Source organism: Mustela nivalis (genome assembly GCF_964662115.1).
Source record: "Mustela nivalis genome assembly, chromosome: X".
Lineage (NCBI taxonomy): Eukaryota > Metazoa > Chordata > Mammalia > Carnivora > Mustelidae > Mustela > Mustela nivalis.
The window spans coordinates 56422539-56442221 of NC_139040.1; the positions used below are offsets into that span (position 1 = coordinate 56422539).

General features: G+C 34.9%; 1 protein-coding gene across 1 annotated transcript in view; it reads right to left on the reverse strand.

Annotated features, from left to right (window-relative positions):
* Nucleotides 1-1288: 1288 nt before the first annotated feature.
* Nucleotides 1289-19683, reverse strand: part of LOC309855893 (connector enhancer of kinase suppressor of ras 3-like) — a gene marked incomplete at its 3' end in the record, with an annotated part of 208545 nt that continues 190150 nt past the window's right edge. The window contains exons 6-7 of the mRNA XM_082716514.1: nucleotides 6820-6939; nucleotides 1289-1300 (exon numbers count right to left, since the gene is read on the reverse strand). Of these exons, the coding sequence (XP_082572640.1) occupies nucleotides 1289-1300; nucleotides 6820-6939 (132 nt within the window). The remainder of the gene's footprint in view (nucleotides 1301-6819; nucleotides 6940-19683) is intronic.

The window sequence follows — 19683 nt, forward strand, 5'->3', positions numbered from 1 at the left end:
ATTTATTTATTTGTCAGAGATAGAGTGAGCGAGAGAGAGAATGAGAGCAAGCACAAATAGGGGGAGCGGCAACCGGAGGGAGAAGCAGTTTCCCTGCTGAGCAAGGAGCCTATTGTGGGAATTGATCCCAGGACCCTGGGATCATGACCTGACCTGAAAGCAGATGCTTAACCATCTATGCCACCCAGGTGTCCTGAAAATTTAAAAAAAAAATTGAAATTCTAAAAATAAAGGTGGATTTTCATACATTTTGTTCTTTTGAATAAAAAAGATGATTTAACCTGGCTGGCTCAGTCTGAAGAGCACACAACTCTTAATGTTGGGGTCTTGAGTTCAAGTTTCATGTGAGACGTAGAGATTACTTAGATAAATAAACTTTAAAAAAGATGATTTCAAATTTAGTATGTTTTGTTCAATTTTTAAAAATCTGCACGAGTATAAGTAGATAATATTTTACTTTCACATCTATCATTTCTTTTGAAATGCATACCATCATTTCATTTGGTCCTTAGAAATTACTCTATGATAGAGAAGAATAAATGAAACAAGATGGGATTGGGAGGGAGACAAACCATAAGTGACTCTTAATCTCACAAAACAAACTGAGGGTTGCTGGGGGGAGGGGGTTTGGGAGAAGGGGGTGGGATTATGGACATTGGGGAGGGTATGTGCTTTGGTGAGTGCTGTGAAGTGTGTAAACCTGGTGATTCACAGACCTGTACCCCTGGGGATAAAAATATATGTTTATAAAAAATAAAAAGTTTAAATGCAAAAAAAAAAAAAAAAGAAATGATACATAACCAAATACATTATGTTTTAGGTAGTGGCACTGTGGATTATTGTTACCTTCTTCCTTGTAACTTTGTGTATTTTTACATGTCCCTAATTTTTTTTTATGTTTATGTTAATCACCATAAAATATATTGTTAGTTTAAAAAAAATATTTCAAAAAAAAAGAAATTACTCTATGATAAACAGGGCAGAAAATATTTTCAGATTCATTTTTAAAATTAGCTAATTGATATCTAGATGCATTTTGCCATACTCTACCCCTGCTGTCACTATCTACCAAGTTCAGTTGGATTGTCAGTATTACTTGCTTATTTAATCATCTGTAATTGGCTGTCTTTTCTCAAAAACTAATCCAAAATTTTACCACTTCCAAAGGGAGTGGGTCCCAACTCAGCCACTTTTCAATCTCAGCTTATGGCTTCATACCCATTTCAGTAAAAATACTGAGCCAATCAGTTATGAATACTCCCAGTAATTGTGGACTTGATATTTGGTGTCAATCTTCTAGCTGAAAAAAAAAATGAAAAGTTTGACAAATTTGTAAAAAATCTCTAAAGGCATTAGAGAGATATCAATCAATTTTAAAATGGGGCTAAGATCTGGGAGAACACTGAAACCAAAAAGCAATGCAAGAAAAAAGAAAAGGGAATGTTACTTTCAAAAAGTGGACTGAAAGCACTGAAAGAAAATAACTGCCAACTTAGAATTCAATTTCGCCCCACCCTCCCCCCAAAAAACCCTTCAAAATGAAAGTGAAATAAACACTTTTTGGACAAACAGAATGAGCACAGCTGAGAATTTATAACCAGTACATTCAACTAAAGGTCGTTCTTCAGCAGCAGAAATATGTTTCCAGACGGAAGCTCAAGGATGCAGAAAGGAATGAAGAACAAAAAATATGGTAAACATAAATGATTATTGACTGGATCAATGATAATAACAGCAATAATAATAATGTGATGTTTAAAATACATAGAATTTAGGGATGCCTGGGTGGCTCAGTTGGTATAAATAAATAATCAAAATCTTTTAAAAAATTTAAAAATTATTTAAATTTTCATTTATAGACCATGAAATTACTGTCACATTCCTCCAGCACTGGGAGAAATATTCATGGAAGAAGGCTCTGAGTAGGCAAGTAACTGACCATATCACACTTAGAGCAACTGAGAGAGAGGACAGTGTTAAAGACGTGAGATAGAATGGGAGAAGGAAGGAAAGTAAAAAGACAGACACTCTGTGAGTTTCAAATTTATACTTCCTTCTTTAAATCTGGTATTATATACAAATATTAAATCATTGACCACTATGTCAAAAACTTTAAAAGCTAATGAGGTACTATAAGTTTGGTAACAATATAAGAATATAATAAAAAAAATCTGATCTCTTCTAAAGCTTCCCAATGAAGATAAATGAGCACAGCTATCTTACCCAGACTAGGTAATTTTGGAAGTCTATTAAGGTCATTGGTCAAAGAATTACTGCAGAATGCTCCATGGAGATTACATAGCAAGACTAGTGTCTGATTATGAGTTCTAGGTTTTATCTCCTGGGTCTTTCCACTTGAGTGAAAGTAATATGTCAGGCAAGTAGTTGTAGGCTTCTCCTACTGAGCAAAGATGAACTGTTTACTCTGGACAATTTGGTAACATAGTTCATTATTTGCAATTTTTAAAAATTATTTGCAATTTTTACATGGGACTAGATAGAATCTCAAACTTTGTTTTGAAGGGTAGAAAGACTTGAGCTAAATCATAGTATTTCAGAATGTACTGTAAAAACACATTTTGGGAACACAAAACACTCCTTTTAAATGATCCATCTTTAAAATGAAAATACCTTGTAATAATGCAATATTCAACATACAAATATGTATTTTGTAATTCTGCTCTAATTTTTCTTACACTTGGAAATGATTCCACTATTGATTTACTTTACAACAGAAAGTCTATAAAGTAGCCTACTGGGTTTTTAAGTGTTAAAAATGCTAAAATTTCTATTAACTAAGACAAATATCTACTTCTTAGATTTATCTCTTTGTAAAGAAGAAAGGCGATTTTTCCTGCCATGTAATCATTCTGGCCAGCTTCCTTCTACTACTAGTCAGTATCCTCAACAAAGCACATTGCTTTATACCAACACCTATTAACTAGAATGCTATATTATATTCCAAGGGTACAATTAAATTTTGTCTTGAATTTTTATTTTGGATTGCTGATACTAACCACCAGAAGTTGGCACAGATGTCACAATTTCATGCAACATGACAGATCTCAAAATCAACTACAGTATCATTGATAACTCACAACATTGCAATGTTGCAAAGACATTTTAGATGGCTGCCAAAAACAGAGGAAACTAATTGAAAGCCATAGCATACAATACAAACCTCAGATTGTATAAGAATTCAATGGCTATGATAATGAAAATATCTGGGTCTTCACAATCCTTGTTCAAATCAGTGATCATAATTACCCACTCATCAAGTGCATGAAAAGCACATGGAACATCCCAAAGAGGTTGTAACTTTGTAGCTAGTATTTAATACAACATAGCAGGAATAATTCAAGCAGCTGACATAGAGGGAAGCATACTGGCTTGGCACATTCTTTGCTAATATAAAAACCTTATCTATACAATATTTACTGTTTGACTTCCAATATTGTTTTCTTCTTTCACTACTTGTGTCCATGGACTGACAGGAACTGTTGATGATGAGGAGTAGAACCAAAGAGAAGTACACAAAGGGAAAAACACGCCTAATCTCAGAGACAGATTTACCATGAAGCCAATGAAGCTTAAGTTTTAGCGATTCTCATTTGTAAAAGCCCGTTCCAAGACCCTGAAAAGTATTTTATGTTTGTAATATTTTCATATTTATATTTGTTGTGATTTTTCTCATTCCAAATTTCAATTTAAAGATATATGCATGTATATAGAAAATATAAAAATACAAATATATACATACATATGTATTTTTTTTTAAACAGTGACTCTCAAACTGTATAAGGTTCAGGCTCTTCAAAATCTGGCCTCTGTTGTTAAGTGTGACTCACGAGTAGACTGGTGAATTTGATTTGATATCCTTCAAACACCTAACATTCTCCCCTTACCCCCAGTACATCTGAATCCACAGCTGCAGAACAAATATTTTGATGAAAATCAACAATACTCAATCCATTTCCATTAGGAATCAATTAATCCCTAGGCAGATTACATGCACTAGTTAATGATTTCTTTGAGAGGGCACTACAGGAGTAGATAAAATTGTAGGCCTATGAAACAATATTCACAGAATTATGAGTGACCTCAGCTGTCATTCACCCAAGTCCTGCATTTTACGTATAAGAAACAAAATTAGAGAGGAAATATGACTTGTTTAAGTTTACATCTAGGTTATTAGTGGTAAAGCAGAGATTTCAAGAAAGCTATTTAATCCTTATGCTACTTTATACTATTGTTTGAATTTTTTTGCTTTAACATTTATGAAGCTTATTTCCTAACATGCTTGAATTTGTAAATTTTGTAAATCAAGATTAAAATTCTACAACTCTACAACTGAGAGCCAAATTACTATTTAATATTTTAAATCACTATTTTGTGTACTTTACCATCAACATAAAATGTCATAATTTTGCATGCAGTTTATAGTATTTTTTAAAGATTTTATTTATTTATTTGACAGATATCGCAAGTAGGCAGAGAGGCAGGCAGAGTGAGAGAAAGGGAAGCAGGCTCCCCGCTGAGCAGATAGCCCAATGAGGGGCTCTATCCCAGGACCCTGGAATCATGACCGGAGCCGGAGGCAGAGGCTTGAAACCACTGAGCCACCCAGGTGCCCCCAGTTTATAGTTTAATTACATCCTTGATACAACTGCACAATAAAGATAACAGTTTCTATTTTAAAGGTCTATCCACTTTTCAGGTCATTAATTGACTATTTCAAACCAAATAATTCTGTATTAAAAATCTCTATCTTGGAGCACTGGAGTGGCAAAGTTGCTTAAGCATCAGACTCTTGGTTTCAGCTTGGGTCATGATCTCATGGTCATGAGATCAAGCCCCTGGTCTGGCTCCATACTCATCATGGATTCTGCTTGAGATTCTCTCTCCCTCTCCTTCTGCCCCTCCCCCTCATAGTCTCTCCCTCAAATAAGTAAATAAATCTTAAAAAAACCCTCTATCCCTTCTCTTTAAATTATTATGTTAAGTTTTCCATGCAAATGTAACAATAATTTTATGTTTACAAAGATAATAATAAAGACAACAATAAAATAATCCTGCAAATATAAACATGACATTTGAAGGATTACTTCAAATTATAGCTTTAGAAATTTCATGTTAAATCATTTTTTTCTGTTGGAGCAAGTCTAAAGTTTCGTTTTTCTTTTGTTTAAAAAGGAGATATAAGTCATAACTACCTTACTTTGTAAAAGTACTGGAAACTCACATAAATACTAAGACAGAGGCAATCATTTGTGATTGGGTTAAAATTATGCACATAAAATATGCTAGCTGACTTCACTGGTAATTAATCTTCAGGTTTCTTATTTCTGAACTTAAAAATTCCTTATCTTAATTCAGTATAAAAATCTTTACAATAAATTTGTTAACATATACATATAAGTAAGATGAAATGCAGATAAGTTAACACTAAGACCCAGTGGTTAAATGTACAAATGTTATGGACAATCAATTAAGCTAAAAGGATATAAAAGCGACTAATAAATACAGTGAAAAACATGTAACCTCAGTAATTGTAAGAGAAACAATTGTGACCAGGATTATAGTCAATGACTATTTATCACCTACATGATCCTATTTATTTAAACAGTAAAAGCATCATGAAATGGTTAGGCATGCATGCTGCTGATAAAAGTGTAAACTGATACAATTCTTCAGAAAAGCAAGTTTTTTACTATATATTAAGAAACTAAAAATATTTATAAGCATTGGACCAGTAATTTCATGCCTAAGCAACTAAGACTGAAAAAGGCTTTATGTGTGATAATTCACAATGATGTATATCGAAGCAGTATATATAGTAGTCATATAGCAAAAAACTTAAAATTATATTCACTTAATCGAGTTATAGTATATATATATATAGACATTACATGACATAAATATTAAATATACCTACACACACAGGTTATATATATACACACAGAAAGACATTTGTGTGTGTCTGTGTGTCTTAATTGTGTAAGTAAAATATGAATAGAGGAAACACGGGGGAAAAATACACAAACATTGTTAATGGTTAAAGCAATTCAAATGCTTTTCTACCTTTCCACATTTCAGATAAAGAGCAGTTATTACTTTCAAATTCAAAACAATTAATTTTAGTAATAGTGATAAAGAAATGTAGAAAACAGGAGAGATTTATATAGCATATAAGAAAAAAATGTCAAAGCAATTAAACCCATACTTAAACAAAAATGAGGTTTGATGTTACAATTCTAGTAAGATAAAAGAAATAAATCCAGTACTGGTCAAAATACAGGTTTTAATTTGGTAGAATTCTTCTGGTAGATAATTTGTCTTAAAACAGTTGTACATTCTGCCATCATAATCAGGATAATAGGAATGTAACTGATGAAAAACCCTGTAACATTTTTTAAAGAAAACTTTGCTAAAAGAAATCATAGGAATGTATTCAAGAAAATTATTTGAATAGTTGAAATACATTATAAGTACAAAGTTAATTATATCAGCTTTACTTTTAACATCTGAAAATTGATGGCAACCTACATAATCCAACAATAATTGAATGATTAAATAACTTAAGTATATAAATTCAATAGCACATGAGGCAGTCATTTAAAATTAATGTAATGACTATATGGAAAAGAAAGATGTGAATATATCATCATATATACTGTATATGCTGAGGAACATTGGGAGGAAACGAAAACCCCATAAATAATTGCCGTGTTAAATTAGAGAGGATTCTATTGACTTTTATAAATCTTTTTGAAATGCTTAGTATTAATGATAAATCTTTTTTTTTTTTAAATTGCTTACCACTTGCACCTTAGATAGCTTTTCTTCAGAGGTAAGTAGTTCTGTAATCTGTGTTTCTGGTCCTATAAGATCAGGTGGAAGGGCAGCTATGTAATGACAGATTTTAGTCACATTCTTGCACTAGAAAAGAAGAAAACAAAGAAACAAGATGAATAAAACTCCTATCTACAAATATAACTCAACCTTAGTATGTAATTGTCATAAATTTCATTTCTCAAAAAATTTAACATATACATGTATACATACGTATTTATAATCAGAGAAAGATAATATACACGGCTCACTAACAGGATGAAAAAATTTATTTGTTTGATTCCAGAGCCAACTGTGTAATATCAAAGTAAAAAACTGGGTTAAATTTTAGGTCCTCTAAACTGTGGTGTAGGCAACATGAAGATCAGTAAGAAAAAGTAAAAAATAGGTTTTAAATATTCAATTGTTTTTGATAAGAAATCATGGAAAATTTCATGGAAATATTTAAAATGGCAGAAGAAGAAATCAACTATCCTAACCTAAGAAGAAATCAACAATCACTCAGAATCCTGCCTACAGGGAAACAGGGTAAATATTACATTTACTTCTCGTGACCTCCATAAATACTGTGGATTTATTTTAAAATGTACTTTTGGCAGAGATTTTTATACATGCTGTATTTATGCTTTCAGGGACCATATTGACATTTCCTTTAAATATGGCAAACTCTCTAAAGGAAATTTGAACCTTGTGAATTTTAACATTTTTTAAAGATTTATTTTATTTCATTTATTCATTCATTCATTCATTCATTCATTTCAGAGAGAGCAAGAGAGAGAATGGGGACAGGAAGAGAGGGAGAGAGAATCTCAAGGAGACACCACATTGAGTGTGCAACCCTATGTAGAGTTCAATCTCCTGACCCTGAGATCACAACCTGATCTGAATCCAAGAACTGAAAATTCAACCAACTGAGCCAACCAGGTGCCCCTTTAATATTTTGATATAATAAACATAACACATTTCTGAAATGTAAGAGTTTAAAAAAAAGAAATGAAAATTTAAATAAAAAGAGTAATAAATAATGGTCCAATAAACCACCTACTTAATCAGTAAATCTCATGGGTGGGAAAAGAGCTTATATATAACTCTTTGAATCCCCATCACAGCACAATTCCAAAAATCTAGTAAAACCACATAAACACTTATTGTTGGTGAGTATGAGGACATACAAGCAATTTTCTAATTTTTCCAACAAATAAGTAAGATGATTAAGTCTAACATTGGCTTTAAGTAATGGAGTCATGGAAAGCACAGTGATTTAAACGATTACAGAGCAAAATAGCTTACAATCTTAATGACTTGAAAAAAACCTATACATAAAAGCATACACACCTGTGCTAGTAACAAATGTATATTTTATATCTAGTAAATATTTCAATTCAACATGTATGTTTAAAGTGCAAAGTTATAAACACTGCATAGATTATATATGCACAAATAGGCTGATTTTGTAAAAGCAGAATCATACATTATTTAGGTTGACTATTATCTAAAATAACACCTAGTCCAATCCCGTCATTTTAAGATGAGGAAACTCGGGCTGTTAAAACACAAGATTTGAGGTCCAAGGGGTAAGTACCATGTCACTATGTTCTTTGTATCTCTTTTGTCTAAACTGAGTACATGGACTATGGTGGATGTTAATTAACTGTTTATTTATCTAATTAAATTCATTACCAACTTGAAGTCATGCTTTGACTAGACAGTTTCTTAATTATTACATCAATGTGTCATGCTCATTCCTGTTTTCATGTTCTTCCTTTTGACTGAAGTGTCTCTACTTTAACCTCTGTTAAGTCAAATTGTTTCCAGCTTTCAGAACCTGAGCTACAATTTTGTGAAATCTTATAGGTGATTTTAGCTTTCTCTGTACACTATGACTATTTTTTCACTCAATTTATATTACAGAACAATCTACCATATAAATCCTTATGTCTGTGTGTCAATTATAGTAGCATTAAAAAAAATAGGGGTGCCTGGGTTGCATCTGACTTTTGATTTTTGGCTCAGGTTATGATCTCTGGGTCATGAGATCAAACCCCACACTGGGCTCTGTTCTGGGTGTGGAGCCTGCTTGGGAGTCTCTCTTCCTCTCCCTCTACCCCTCCCCCCCTCCCCCCTACTCACATATGTGTGCTCTCTCTCTCTCTCTCTTAAAAAAAAGGTAAAAATAAAACTACCTTATAACCCAGAAATTATACTACTAAGATTTACCAAAAGGACACAAAAATACTGGTTTGAAGGGACACATGCACCCTGATGTTTATAGTAGCATTATTAACAAAAACCAAATTATGGAATGAGCTCAAATCTCCATTGACTGATGAATGGATAAAGATATATATGTTATATGAATATTATTTCAGCTATCAAAAAAATGAAATCTTGTCATTTCCAATGACATGAATAAAGCTAGAGTGTATTATGCTAAGTAGAATAAGTCAGTCAGAGAAAAATACTATAAGATTTCACTCATATGTGGAATTTAAAAAATAAAACAGATGAACATATGGGGAATGAAAGAGTGAGGGAAGTGAACCATAAGAGAATCTTAACTTCAGAGAAAAAACTGAGACTCGATGGAAGAAAGTAAGTGGGGGTTGGGCTAAATGGGTGATGGAGGGTACTTGTTAATTCTACACCTGAATCCAATTTTACCATATGTGTTAATGAACTAGAATTTAAATAAAAATTGAATTTAAAAAGGAGTATAAATAAATAGATTGAAAGGTAAGTAAATAAATGAAAATATATGTGATATTGATTGACTATAAGATTTAATATTGTTAAATGGCAATAATCCCCCATGTTGACCTACAGATTCAAAACACTATGCTTCAAAGTCCTAGCAGGCTTTTGTACAGCAACTGACAGGCTTATCTAAAAAACTCATGGAAAGGCAAGGGACCAAAAGGAGCTTTTAAAAAATCTTGAAAAAAGCAATAAAATTGGAGGGCTCATACTTTGTGATTTCAAAACTTACCATAATGTGTAACTGCATAAGAATAACAACCTCAAGGGACACCTGGGTGGCCCGGATGGTTAAGCATCTGCCTTCAGGTCAGGTTTTCCCAGAGCCCTGGGATCAAGCCCTGCATTGGGCTCCCTGCTTAGCAGGGAGCCTTCTTCTCCCTCTCCTCTGCCCCTCTCCTCTGCTTGTGCTCTCTCTCTTTCTCTCAAATAAATAAATAAAATCTTAAAAAAAGAATAATCACTTAGATCAATGGAAGAGAACTGAGTGTTCAAAAATAAGCCCCTCATTCATGGTTGATTTTAAAAGAGGGTGTTAATAAATTTTGAAGGGGAAAGAATAGTCTTTTCAGGAAATAGTGCTGGGACAGCTGGATATGGACAATTATCTCTCACCTTTATTTCCCATTTTTATAAGTATTAACTCAAAAAACTTATACAGCTAAATGTAAGAGATATAGCTATAAAAATTTCAGGAGAAAACATAGAAGTAAATATTTGTGACTTGAATAACCCTAAGCTTTAGTTATGACATCTCAAGGACAAGTGAAGTAACAAAAGAAACTACAGATAAATTGAACTACATTGAAATGAAAAACTTTGGGGTGAGAGTGATGTTACCTAGATGGCAGAGTAGACTACAGCCTCCATTCCCCAACAGAGATTAACAATTGGACAGCTATCCACAAATGAAAATAGTTCTGGGAGAATTGAGGAGTATACTTACAGAAGCTTCAGCAACACAGTGGAATAAAATACCTGGGATTAAATGCACAAAATGGGTAGAAAGAATAGTTTAATTTAGTCTTTATCATCCCATCCTCTAGGTCAACACTGCTCAGTCCCAAGAGGGAATGTCCCAACTCAAAAGAGTTCCCCTTGCCAACAAAGGGAAAATGGGCAGTGATAAGCTTCCTCAGCCTATTGGGGCACTACATGAAGGATCTGTTTCAGTTCAATTCCACTGAGAGAGCAGCAAAGCTGAGACATGGAGATGGCTAAGAACAAGGAAGAAGGATAGGGGCTACCAATATCAGCTACACAGCAGGAGTGACTGTGGTTCCTAGTGGTTTGCTGGTCAGAGGACCCCAGAACACTTCACTACTGAGGACCTCTATAGCTCTTGCAGATTCTTTACACTCCCCAAATTACATCACCATGGACCTCATCACAGACACCAACAGAATGCTCAGCAGCTTTTACCACTGAAGAAAGTGATGGCAAGCACAGCTGTCATGTATCCCTTGTAGACTTCATTGCTTAAGTTTTTGCCCCACAGATTTTCACGTTTTCCGAGACAGCCAGCTCAATCCCTAGTCCTGCTGGAGCCCAGATCCATACCAGTAGCCAGCCCTGGCATCTAACTATGATCACACAAGACACCAGCCTAGACCATATGGCTGACCTTCATCACTGTGAACACATTTGTGGCTTGCCTCTGGCAGATGTGCATCTACAGCATCCTGACTCAAGCCACTGGCCTTTACTGCCATGTGCATGCTTATGGCCAAGTCCCTATAGCTGCACAAGTGCACATGGACAGCTAAGATCCACCACAGCTCCTGACTGACCCAGATATAGCCATGACTCCTGTCACTATCATGCACCACTTCTCTTTGCACTATTCCTGCAGCTGTACACATGTACATTGCCACCTAATTCCTATCACTAACTTCCACTACTGTGCACACACCTGGGGCAAGCCCTTTCAGATGAAGAAGTGCATTCAGATAGCCAGGACCTGCACAGCTGTCTGTGGACCTGGATATAACCCTGACTCCTGTCATTGGCCTATAACACTGAGCTCACCTGTAGGTATTACTGAGCTTTGCATCTGCTTACCAGTGGTCTGACTCTATCACCAGCTTCCACTGTCATGCATGCACCAACAGCAAGCTCCTATGTCCATGAGTGCATACTGACAGCCAGGGCCCACACAATAGCTGTGTGTCTGGATATGTTTCTATTATCAGAAACATTATTGTGCTAACCTTCAGCTATACACCTGCACTCCTCTGACCTGATGGCTGCCAGTAGTCTCCACTGCCATATGTATGCCTGTGGCAAGACTGTGGCTACAGGAATATAAGGTAACAGCCCATGCCCCTGTATCTGCTATTGTGCCTACAGTTGGCTCAAGCCCCTGCTGCTGACCCTGGTTCTCACAGTGTGTATATATGCAGAGAGCCCCTTCACTACACAAGCACTGCAGCCAAGCATATACATACCACCAGTATATTACCACTGCTGCCTTCTCTGGCCCCTAACCACTGAACCTGGAGTTACCACTGAGGACCCCAACAACCACTGAAGTCACTGCAGACCCAACAAAACTTTTATCAAGTATCACACAGTTGTCAATGTTGTGGACATGAGACATGTTGTGGACATGAGAGACCTTAGCCAACCCACCCCACATGTTGTACTCCTTGTTATTTATTTATTTATTTATTTAAATTTTAGGCTTTCTTATTATTCTTAGAAAACAAGAAGCATGTGTCCTTCTCATAACCTTTGCCTTTAATCTCCTCCACTTAGAACACACTTCTTCCAGATTGCCACATGGTTTAAAGGCCTCTCACTTTCTTCAGGTCTTTGCTCTCAATTCATCTTCTCAGTGAGGCCTCCTCTAACATTCAATTCTGATTGCCAGAAACTGATCCTATTTCCTCACTTTATTTTTCTCTATAACATTTATCACCATTTGACATACAATATATTTTACTTACTTGTTAGTTTAAACTTAATGACAATAGGGATACATGCTCATTTTGTTCCTAGTATATTGAACAGTGAAGGTCACATAATATATGTTCAGGAAATATTTGTTGAATGAATGAATTAGAATTGTAAAAAAAGCTGAATCAGTGGTAATAGTGGAAGTTAATAAGGTCAACTATATAACTTATTTTTTTCCTCCAAGTTCTTATTTAAATTTCAGTTAGTTTACAGTGTAATATTACTTTACTATATTTTATTTAATATTAGTTTACTATTATTTACAATTTAACTATATTATTACATAATAACTATTTATTATTTACTATATTTATTTACTATTTAATATTTACTAATATTAGTTTACTATATTTTATTTAATCACTAAGTTAGAATTTAGTGATTCATTACTTATATACAACACCTGGTGCTCATTAAAAGTGCCCTCTTTAGGACCCATAATCTATTTAACCCAATCCCCACCCACCTCCCTTCCAGTAAGCCTCAGTTTTTTTCTCTGTAGTTAAGAGTCTGTTTCCTGGTTTGTGTCTCTATTTTTCCACTGCCATGGTCATCTGTTTCATTTATTAAATTCCAAATATAAGTGAAATTGAGTAGTATTTGTCTTTCTCTGGCTGACTTATTTCACTTAGTATCATATTCCCTAGCTCCATCCACATCACTGCAAATGGCAAGATTTAATTCTTTTTTATGACTAATATTCCATTGTATATGTATACCACCTCTTCTTTATCCATTTATTAATTGATGGACATTTGGGCTCTATCCATAATTTGGCTATTATTGATAATGCTGCTATAAACCTCAGGGTGCATATATTCTTTCAAATCAGTATTTTTGTACCCTTTGGGTAAATACCCAGTAGTGCAATTGCTTTAACTTTTTAAGGAACCTCCATACTGTTTTCCAGAGTGGCTGCACAAGTTTGTATTCCCATCAACAGTGTAAAGGTTTCCTCTTTCTCAACTGTATAACTTCTGAAAAACAAATACTAAAGTATAGGGAGGGGGAAATACAGTGGCTATGGAAAAATGCTTTAAGAAGTTTTGTTAAATATTCTATATAAAAACACTTAGGAAAGTGCCTATTTATAATAAATATTATGAAAATATCTTTTTCTTTTTATTATTTCAGCAAGAAGCATAATCTTTGACAGCAGTGTGATAGGGAATGTCCAAACAATACAAAAATAAATTCCATCTTATTAAAATGATTATGGATACCTTGTATCATATTCACACCAGAGAAACCATACTGGTAAGAGGAACTGACAGTGTTTATCTGAGGAAATATTACTGTCTTGAAATATATAAGGAATCATGTGGAAGAATAACTAAATTAGTTCGCTAATCTTTAGGAGTAGAAGTAAAAACAATGTGAGAACACTATAGAATAGAAGATCTTATATCACTCTAAGAGAGAAATTTTCAACAGTGAGAGCTTTCCAGGTAAACAGGATTCCTAGATTGCAGGAATATGAGCATAGACTATAAATGTGTGATATAAAGGAAAGAACATATGTTTTAGTGTCATAATAACCATAATGTAAATCCCACATGAGCAACTTATTAGCTGTAGGATCTTGAGCAAGTGGCTTAAATTCCATGATCCTCAGTTACATTATCTTTTAAAAATGTACTTTGTATCAAAAAAAAATGTACTTTGTATCAAAGGGATTAAAGGAAGAAAATGAAATTAAGTTAACTTTAAGCAACAAACAGTATTTGGCATATGTTAGGTCCTCTTTGATGCATGAGAAATAGTCAAATACTAGAGTTGGACCAAAACTAAAGTGCTTCTAAAGTCTAAGTATATATGATTACACACTATTATTTATTTTACTAGAGGTAGAACAAAAACCGAATTCCAGAGCTGACATCTGTGCCAATACATAATCAATTTGAACTTTTCTAAATTGAACCCAATAACAATATTAGATATTAGGCACCTAGAAAGTCTTAAACAGTTTACCATATATAAATAAATGAGGATAATGCTTCCTGTCTCCTGCATGTCCATCCATTACTATAACATCAATATAATTTCTTTCTTTCTTTTTTTTTTTGGTCAATATAATTTCTAACAAAGAAACATTTCTTAGAGACAGAAGACATAGATATAATTGCAAATTCTGAGAAATGAGGTCAGAGACACAAAAATCTTTTAGACTTTAACTGCTTTCTTATTAGTTTCTGATATCTGACATGTTTTAACATCAAGTACATTCCCCAAGTCTATGGATATTTTCTGTATTTCACACTAGTAATTTACTTTCAGTTCCCATATGGAGCACAAGAGAAAACAGAAATGGTTAGGAAGAGAAAATCTGAAGGATAAACAAAAACAAAATGAAGGGGGGCAAGGAATGTTGGAGAAAAATGGGTGAAAAATAAAGAAAACACTAGGTAACAAATACTGCATGGTTGTTAAAATACTAAGAAAAGCCATTTTAAAAATGCACTTCTCCATATTTAGGAAGTAATGACTATTAAAAATGCCAAAATATGTTCTGCTTTTATAACATGTAGGCCCTACAGCCTTCCAGTCTACAAAGCCATTAAGAATGTAATAAATCATCTATTTCATGATTTGTGAAATAGGATAATCTCAACCACAAGACTTCTTCTGAGGTGATAATGAGAAAGATGTGATGATTTATGGCAGATACAGAATGCTGACCAACTTTAGTTATACCTTTGGTGGCTCCTAGTTTGTTACTTAAGTTAAATTGAGTTTATATCTGACTAAAACAAATGCTTCAGGAGTGAAGTTCTGGCCCTAGGAAAAATTTTAAGTAGCTTATTTTCTTTCTTCTTCTCCAGTATCCCCCTTTATGAATTCAATGTCTTCATGTTTTATTTCAACTTGCCTTTATCAAAACCTATTTTTCAGAAAGGACCCATAAAACTTTCTTTCACTTGAAAAGAAAACGACCTTGCTTAACACTGTATATTCCATTGGAAAATGTTCACTCCAACAAACATCAGCAAATTATAAAAGGAGATTGTTTTTAAGCATAGAGGTCCTCCCTTTTGTTCCAAATATTATGTTAAAAATGAGGGGGAACCTGGTAACTCAGTTGGTTAAACATCTGCCTTTGGATCGAGTTATAATCTCAAGGGTCTGGGATTAAGCCTAGTGTCAGGCTCCTGCTCAGCAGAGTCTGCTTCTCCCTCTCCCTCTGCCCTTACTTACCATGTTTGTGCTTCCCTGGGGTCTTTCTTTCTCTTTCAAATAAATAAAATCTTTTAAAAAATGAAATTAGTATTAGATGTTTCCTTCTGTCATGAAACAACTTTTTTTTAATTTCCTTTTTAATGTTTTAATTCCAGTATAGTTATCATACAGTGTTATGTTAGTTTCAGGTGTACAATACAGTGATTCAACAATTTTATATATCACTCAGTGCTCGTCAAGACAAGTGTACTTTTTTTTTAATTTTTAATTTTTTATAAACATATATTTTTATCCCCAGGGGTACAGGTGTGTGAATCACCAGGTTTACACACTTCACAGCACTCACCAAAGCACATACCCTCCCCAATGTCCATAATCCCACCCCCTTCTCCCCAACCCCCTCCCCCCAGCAACCCTCAGTTTGTTTTGTGAGATTAAGAGTCACTTATGGTTTGTCTCCCTCCCAATCCCATCTTGGTTCATTTATTCTTCTCCTACCCACTTAAGCCCCCATGTTGCATCACCACTTCCTCATATCAGGGAGATCATATGATAGTTGACTTTCTCTGTTTGACTTATTTTGCTAAGCATGATACGCTCTAGTTCCATCCATGTTGTCGCAAATGGCAAGATTTCATTTCTTTTGATGGCTGCATAGTATTCCATTGTGTATATATACCACATCTTCTTGATCCATTCATCTGTTGATGGACATCTAGGTTCTTTCCATAGTTTGGCTATTGTGGACATTGCTGCTATAAACATTCGGGTGCACGTGCCTCTTTGGATCACTACATTTGTATCTTTAGGGTAAATACCCAGTAGTGCAATTGCTGGGTCATAGGGCAGTTCTATTTTCAACATTTTGAGGAACCTCCATGCTGTTCTCCAGAGTGGCTGCACCAGCTTGCATTCCACCAACAGTGGAGGAAGGTTCCCCTTTCTCTGCATCCTCGCCAGCATCTGTCATTTCCTGACTTGTTGATATTAGCCATTCTGACTGGTGTGAGGTGATATCTCATTGTGGTTTTGATTTGTATTTCCCGTCTACGGCCATACCACCCTGAACGCGCCCGATCTCGTCTGATTTGTATTTCCCTGATGCCGAGTGATATGGAGCACTTTTTCATGTGTCTGTAGGCCATCCGGGTGTCTTCTTTGAAGAAATGTCTGTTCATGTCCTCTGCCCATTTCTTGATTGGATTATTTGTTCTTTGGGTGTTGAGTTTGCTAAGTTCTTTATAGATTCTGGACTCTAGTCCTTTATCTGATATGTCATTTGTAAATATCTTCTCCCATTCTGTCAGTTGTCTTTTGATTTTCCTAACTGTTTCCTTTGCTGTGCAAAAGCTTTTGATCTTGATGAAATCCCAATAGTTCATTTTTGCCCTTGCTTCCCTTGCCTTTGGCGTTGTTCCCAGGAAGATGTTGCTGCGGCTGAGGTCGAAGAGGTTGCTGCCTGTGTTCTCCTCAAGGATTTGGATGGATTCCTTTCGCACATTGAGGTCATTCATCCATTTTGAGTCTATTTTTGTGTGGGGTGTAAGGAAATGGTCCAATTTCATTTTTCTGCATGTGGTTGTCCAGTTTTCCCAGCACCATTTATTGAAGAGGCTGTCTTTTTTCCATTGGACATTCTTTCCTGCTTTGTCGAAGATTAGTTGACTGTAGAGTTGAGGGTCTATTTCTGGGCTCTCTATTCTGCTCCATTAATCTTTGTGTCTGTTTTTGTGCCAGTACCATGCTGTCTTGATGATGACAGCTTTGTAATAGAGCTTGAAGTCCGGAATTGTAATGCCACCAACGTTGGCTTTCTTTTTCAATATCCCTTTGGCTATTCGAGGTCTTTTCTGGTTCCATATAAATTTTAGAATTATTTGTTCCATTTCTTTGAAAAAGATGGATGGTACTTTGATAAGAGTTGCATTAAATGTGTAGATTGCTTTAGGGAGCATAGACATTTTCACAATATTTATTCTTCCAATCCAGGAGCATGAAACATTTTTCCATTTCTTTGTGTCTTCCTCAATTTCTTTCATGAGTACTTTATAGTTTTCTGAGTATAGATTCTGTGTCTCTTTGGTTAGGTTTATTCCTAGGTATCTTATGGTTTTGGGTGCAATTATAAATGGGATTGACTCCTTAATTTCTCTTTCTTCTCTCTTGCTGTTGGTGTAGAAAAATGCAACTGATTTCTGTGCATTGATTTTATATCCTGACACTTTACTGAATTCCTGTATAAGTTCTAGCAGTTTTGGAGTGGAGTCTTTTGGGTTTTCCACATATAGTATCATATCATCTGCGAAGAGTGATAATTTGACTTCTTCTTTGCTGATTTGGATGCCTTTAATTTCCTTTTGTTGTGTGATTGCTGAGGCTAGGACCTCTAGTACTATGTTGAATAGCAGTGGTGATAATGGACATCCCTGCCGTGTTCCTGACCTTAGCGGAAAAGCTTTCAGTTTTTTTCCATTGAGAATGATATTTGCGGTGGGTTTTTCATAGATGGCTTTGATGATATTGAGGTATGTGCCCTCTATCCCTACACTTTGAAGAGTTTTGATCAGGAAGGGATGCTGTACTTTGTCAAATGCTTTTTCAGCATCTATTGAGAGTATCATATGGTTCTTGTTCTTTCTTTAATTGATGTGTTGTATCACATTGACTGATTTGCAGATGGTGAACCAACCTTGCAGCCCTGGAATAAATCCCACTTGGTCAGGAGAATAGGAATTAGTTTGGTAGAATTCCCCTGGGAAGCCGTCTGGCCCTGGGCTTTTTTTTGTTTGGAGATTTTTAATGACTGTTTCAATCTCCTTACTGGTTATGGGTCTGTTCAGGCTTTCTATTTCTTCTTGGTTCAGTTGTGGTAGTTTATTTGTTTCTACGAATGCATCCATTTCTTCCAGATTGTCAAATTTATTGGCGTAGAGTTGCTCATAGTATGTTCTTATAATTGTTTGTATTTCTTTGGTGTTAGTTGTGATCTCTCCTCTTTCATTCATGATTTTATTTATTTGGGTCCTTTCTCTTTTCTTTTTGATAAGTCGGGCCAGGGGTTTATCAATTTATTAATTCTTTCAAAGAACCAGCTCCAAGTTTCATTGATTTGTTCTATTGTTTTTTTTTTTTTTTTTTTTTGGTTTCTATTTCATTGATTTCTGCTCTGATCTTTATGATTTCTCTTCTCCTGCTGGGATTAGGGTTTCTTTCTTGTTCTTTCTCCAGCTCCTTTAGGTGTAGGGTTAGATTGTGTAGCTGAGACCTTTCTTGTTTCTTGAGAAAGGCTTGTACCACTATATATTTTCCTCTCAGGACTGCCTTTGTTGTGTCCCACAGATTTTGAACCGTTTTATTTTCATTATCATTTGTTTCCATGATTTTTTTCAATTCTTCATTAATTTCCTGGTTGACCCATTCATTCTTTAGAAGGATGCTGTTTAGTCTCCATGTATTTGGGTTCTTTCCAAACTTCCTTTTGTGGTTGAGTTCTAGCTTTAGAGCATTGTGGTTGAAAATATGCAGGGAATGATCCCAATCTTTTGATACCGGTTGAGTCCTGATTTAGGACCGAGGATGTGATCTATTCTGGAGAATGTTCCATGTGCACTAGAGAAGAATGTGTATTCTGTTGCTTTGGGATGAAATGTTCTGAATATATCTGTGATGTCCATCTGGTCCAGTGTGTAGTTTAAGGCCTTAATTTCCTTGCTGATCTTTTGCTTGGATGATCTGTCCATTTCAGTGAGGGGAGTGTTACAGTCCCCTACTATTATTGTATTATTGTTTATGTGTTTCTTTGATTTTGTTATTAATTGGTTTATATAGTTGGCTGCTCCCACGTTGGGGGAATAGATATTTAAAATTGTTAAATCTTCTTGGTGGACAGACCTTTTGAGTATGATATAGTGTCCTTCCTCATCTCTTATTATAGTCTTTGGC